Source organism: Hesperophylax consimilis, chromosome 13, assembly GCF_061612785.1.
Source record: "Hesperophylax consimilis isolate HC1 chromosome 13, BYU_Hcon_1.0, whole genome shotgun sequence".
NCBI classification, from domain to species: domain Eukaryota; kingdom Metazoa; phylum Arthropoda; class Insecta; order Trichoptera; family Limnephilidae; genus Hesperophylax; species Hesperophylax consimilis.
Window position 1 is genome coordinate 23,105,778 of NC_142848.1, and position 6,000 is coordinate 23,111,777.

A 6,000-nucleotide genomic window follows, 5' to 3' on the forward strand; every position below is an offset into this window, starting at 1 on the left:
AAAAACCTGACCGGTGTGTCCTTACATTATAAAAGCATTTTTATATTTTTCTATAGGCGGAGAGATGTTATTTGTTCTTCGTTGGACAGATAAGTAATTATTCCTTTCAGTATGTCCCAAATATTAAAACTTGATTCCATGAAAAAAACCTAAAAATTGTCAAAGAGGTTATTTACCAATTAACGAAATTTTTTCGTTAGCCGTTGAAAGATATTTTTTCTATTATTGTATAAACGGCATAACAACAGTTTTCTTAATAAGTCCCTACACTAGGAACATGTTTTCTAAATATCAAATTCTTTTCGAGTCAGAATGTTTCGGTAATTTTTTTAGTTAATATTTTCATGTGTGATATTAAAATTAAAATTTTTATTTCAAATATAAAAATGTGAATGGTAATTTTACCTAGTTGCCAAAATGGGTATTTGATTTTAACACAAAAATAGCACATTTAAAATACCTCGGAAAAATTACGAAATATCATGAAAATTAATCAAAAGCCTGATGGGTTCAAACCAAATCAGTCTCTGTTGTGGCCAATGGTGATATTGTGAGAGTAAAAGCTTGCATTTATGTAATTTTTCTGATAATCTTCAATATTGTTTATAAAGTCCAAGAAGATGTCACGAGCACGAGTTTAAGAGCAGTCAATCCTCTGATTGATGTTATGCATTCAAAATATTCGGACGGTAGAGATTAGAGAGAGCACAATGCCTCTGTACCTCGCAGGCAGTGAAAGTGTTATCATGCCGTAGTAACAGAGGTAATAGAGACAACAGGTAACAAGTAACAGGCTGTAGGTAAGGGGCAATTGGTAACAGGTAACACTCTCTGCGACCCAACTGGCTGTCTGCCGCACTGGTGGCGTGAGATCCGACTATGACCCCGGTACACCCGAACTGACTCCACTTATCTTGCCTTCCCATGCACTTCCTGGATGAGATCGTTGCTAAATTGCTGATCTCATTGCATATCACGTCGCAGTTGACTGTGTTAATTAAATACATATCATTTATTTAATTATAAAACAATGGTTAACCCCTAAATGTATTACATTTTGAAATATTCTGAACCATCAGAATGCAGATCCCGCGAGAAATATTTTCAGGTCACATTTGATTCCGGATAAATTTGCTGTTTTTGAACTATTTTACAGTGAAATACTGTTCTTGAAAGCAGACGAAAGACTCTTGGATTTTAGTACTACAAATCGACGTGTGTAATTAAAAATATTAAATTTTGAATGCAAAAAAATATAAAGTTTTTAAGGTTGCTTACCGATAGTTTTTATCGTGTAAACTGTAATTACTACTATTTACGAAACTAAATTAAAAAATATATTTTTAACTAGACAAAAATTTTATTATGAAAGTTACGAACCCTTCACTTTTTTTTCGTTGTATATTAAAATATTCTTATTAACGATGGGTTGTTTCATAAAATTTGAACAATTTGTCAAATTTCATCGTTCATTTTCGGGTTCTATGATTGTCTTATTCAAGTTCTGTTTTTATATCATTAAAGGCCAGTTACTTGACAGAACTTAAATGATGAGCATGAAAATTAACTTTTAATTTGAAGATTGGTTCAAGTTCTCTGAAACAACCCGTCCTTAAGTTTGCAATCTTATACAAATATTTTTCAAAAGCTAAATGATGTTTCATAGAATTATTTAGATTTTTTCTGGAGCGTTTAAAGTATTTTTTTAAAATTAATATCTCACCCTTATACAAAATGAGCCCGCGTCAAGTTGGGGTATATATATCTCCCAAAAAGATTCTATGGTTGTTTGTTGTTTATGACGAATATCTTTCAAAATTTCCCAAGGTATTAGTCAGCATCCGTAATAATAATTACGGGTTAATAGGGACAATTAGTAGGTATTCAAAAAATGTATCTTTCTAATGTGTTTATTTTGTTACAGATAATCCTCGCAGATGAATGCACGGAGGCAGAGGGGCGAGCCTGGCATATGAAGCACTTCGCCTGTCTAGAGTGCGACCGGCAGCTGGGCGGGCAGCGCTACATCATGCGGGACCAGAGACCTTATTGTCTCGACTGCTTCGACGCCATGTTCGCCGAGTACTGCGACTCCTGCGGGGAACCCATCGGCGTGGACCAGGGCCAGATGTCACACGAGGGCCAGCACTGGCACGCCGCGGAGCGCTGCTTCTGTTGCCACACTTGCCGGGCCTCGCTGCTAGGCAGGCCTTTCTTGCCACGCAAAGGGGCCATCTACTGCTCCATAGCTTGCTCTAAGGGAGAGCCTCCGACACCTTCCGATAGCTCGGGTCCCCGGGCGCGCCCACCCAGACCGCCGCGAGTCCGACCTCCACCTTCCCCGCCCGGGTCACCCTCCACTCACCTCATGTCGTCCCCCGTACACATGTCCCTCAGAAGTCCTACCCCTATGCGGTCACCCAAAATGGGTAGAAGAGCCCTTCAGAGATCACCTCGGCCAACCATATGCGCCTCGCCGATAAGCAGTGAGACGCCTCCACCCGTTGAAACATACACTGCTAGAGCGGAATATGCCTATTCACAAAACGATGAAGATGCTCCTTGTTCCACACCTTGCAACGATTCAGTTCCACCGAGTGAACCACCTTCATCACCACCCCCCAGCCCGCCTTGCTCTCCTCCACATCACCCTCCATCGCCACCTGTCCCACCTCCTCCTCCAGCCCCAGCCTGCACCTCCTACGTCCCGGGCCACAGCAAGAGCCTGGACAGAGTCCTGATGGAGAGAGAACACGGAGTGGAAGAAGAATGGCACATAACTCGGGACAGAAGAAGAGAACCCCTCCAAATGGACACTTTGGCAACAGCGTTAAAATGGGAAGAAGGAAGACAGAACACGTCGCAGACAGCATCCATGCCAGAGTTGGCGCGCAGTTCCATCCCCGCCAAGGCAGTAGAAACTTCTCCCGTAAAGACGCCAAGAACTCCAAAAGGCAGAGCGAATCTCAGCGTTCGGTTTCAAGGCGACGATAATAAAGGCTTTGAAGGGGATGACCACGACGGATGTTCCAGAGAGCAGAGACACAGAGGGGCCTTTCCTCCGCATGACGACGACTGCTGTTCTACATGCTCCAGCAGTTCGAGCAGCGATGACTTATACTCCCTGCCGACTCGGCGCGCTTGCAGCGGGGTGCGGATAGCTTACGTTCCTAACGACTCCGTGGCAGCCGCCCGTCTCAGACCCGCCGGCAGGGCCCCCCGGGGCACGGGCTCTCGGGGTGGCGGGGCGCGGGGCTCAGGGGGGCCGCGGGGAGCGCAGGACGAGCGCTGCACCCTCTCCTGATGGCGCACGCCCCATCGCTTTATTATAGCGCCAACCCAAATATAAACGACAATGATAATCCAACAATCCTTCACATCCAACAAACCGATATATACGCAAGAAAAATACATAAATATATTATTATTTTTCAATACAATGATTTTGCAGTATAAGAGCGAACATATATATTTCTTATTTTGTATCAGATAAATGTAAATTATTCTTCCATAATGTCATAATTTTACTTATTACAAGTAGTACAAATTACGAATAATTTTTGTTTCCGTTAATTGAATTTATTTTTGCAATTAAGTAGGTATTTGTTAATATAATATTACTAGAAATAAAAGAAATGTCCTTTTAATAATTTATGATTTCGAATTTTTTATATTAACCTAGATATTAATAATATATTTTGTCCCATCAACAAACGACATGTGTAGAATAAAAAAAACCCTTCTATTTTCGTATAAACGTATAACCCTTATCATAATGTTGCTTTTGTAAACCTAAATCCCATCATATTTGATGGGGTGTGCGTATATTTAATGTGCTTCCAATAATATTCATGTTAATAATAAAAATTCCTGTGCTTTATTCATGTAATGGCATAAAAGTGTAAACATTCGCAAGCTGCTACTTGCCATTTAGTGATTCATTCGATTATTTGTGTACTAAATTTGTCAACTTAATAATAGTGGCATAATCATCATAATAAATAAGGTTCCGGCAAATATTTGAATACAAGTGTTAATATTTTATTAACAGCCAAATATTTTAATTTGGGAGGCGGTTACGGTACCGTTGCCCCAGAAACCGTTTATTCAATAACCAAGATAGGTCACATGCATAGGTCGGCTGCCCACCAACTGCCAAAATCGCGAGAGAATGGTTTAGAGAGACCTTTTGACCTCTCCAGCAGGATTCTCTCGAAACATCACCTTGATCAACCCACCCCTCATGCCTCTTTGCTTTTCTAATGAGACCCTTCACACAGCATCCCTAAAGATGAAATAGGCCCCGAAAGGAATTATTTTCCTCGGGGCCTTCTGTGTAGAGCTAATGTAAAAAAGGGTGTAATTAAGAACGGGTTGTTTCACAGAATTTTAACAATTTATCAAATTTTAAAGTTAAAATTCAAGTTATTATTTCATCGTGGGTCGGTTATTTCGCAGTACTCGCAGTACAACCCTTCCTGAGTAAACATACTATATTCAACTGAATGGATTATTTATTTATTTATAGTTTTCAAAAGGAAAGAAATAGTAAAACATATCTCAAAATAATTTACCCAAAGTCAAAAAAGTTATATTTATTTATTTAGCATTTATTTTGACAATTCCATTACAAGTTCATAAAACATACCAATTTTAATTTCTACAAAATTAAAATCAGTAGGTAGGTACATATTGCAACTTTGTAGTTCCATTACGTGAAGTTATTTATACGCGTGACAGATGCTTCACCTTGAAAATATTGTCAAACTATCCGACAGCTAAATGGAATTCCAGAAAATCGGTATTGACTTATATTAATAAATATTTGTATATAATAAATTAAATGTACTGTCATCTATGGCGCCAATTTGCCTAAAAGGGTTCAACGTTTCAGGATAAATTGTATGTTTAATTTACAATAGCAGACCGTGACTTGCTAGAAGGTTAAGATTGCAAAAACCTAAGTATTTATAATATATTATTGTAGACCTATTAACAACCTTAGCCATCTAGAGCAAAAAAAACACGACACGCCACTGTATTTGTGTAAGTACTAAAAGCTGTATATGTATTAAATATAAAATGGAGGCCGCTTGAAAAACTTATTTTATGTTTATAAGTATAAAACCATGACTTTTAAATTGCAAAAATTGATAGAAAATATTTTTATTAATTAAATTTGTTGTAAATAGACTTGTATAATTACTATGCTTCGATGCAGAGCTTGTATAAAAATCTGAAACATTTTAATATTAATTTATTAATTAAAAAAATATGTACAATTTGTCGAAAAGATCGGCCATTTTAGTTTTTCTTTTTCTTCGGTTTAGTTTAGTTTAATTATTTATCTGTAACGATTGTTCTTAATATGTATAAATATTATATTTAAAAAATGTTTAGTTTTATAATAACGAAGGAAGATTTTGAACAAAATATTTGCCAATTAGTAAAATAAAGGAAATGCCAATACAATATTTGATTTATCTTCTTCCCCCTGTCATTAAAGATTTTTGTATAAAATTATGTGTGTACCTTTACCTAACCTTTCTTAAAATCCTGAAGAAATCGATCAAACAACAAATTAAAACACATTGACATAAACATTTTTTTAATAAATGCCGCAGTTTAATACCTTTCTAAGCGTGAAATGGATAAACCCCTGGCAACAACCTCGTACTTGAAATTTGCGCGAATATTTTTATGTTTATTCCGTATGGTATTAATCGCATTATTTCGCACATTGTAAGAATTATGGCCATGTTACTTTTTAATATAATATGTATTGTGGGTTTCGAGGCCGAATTTCAATTTTTTTATATAAAATCATTATTTAGAAAGAGTGGTGTAAAATCACAAGAAAGTGTACCTATTTTTTGACATTTTCTCCACACAGGAGGCCCTGAGGAAAATAATTGCTCACAGAGCCTATGTCATCTTTGTGGACGCCGTATGGTTGTCTTTTAAAAAAATGAAGAAGAGGAGGCTCTAGGAAGGAAAAAG

The 6,000-nt window shown here is 37.5% G+C and overlaps 1 protein-coding gene across 1 annotated transcript in view; it reads left to right on the forward strand.

Annotated features, from left to right (window-relative positions):
* LOC149418609 (uncharacterized) overlaps positions 1–5,349 on the forward strand; it is a 382,608-nt gene extending 377,259 nt beyond the window's left edge. The window contains exon 7 of the mRNA XM_089638872.1: positions 1,925–5,349. Coding sequence (XP_089494998.1) covers positions 1,925–3,304 — 1,380 coding nt within the window. The 3' untranslated portion in view covers positions 3,305–5,349. The remainder of the gene's footprint in view (positions 1–1,924) is intronic.
* Positions 5,350–6,000: the final 651 nt, after the last annotated feature.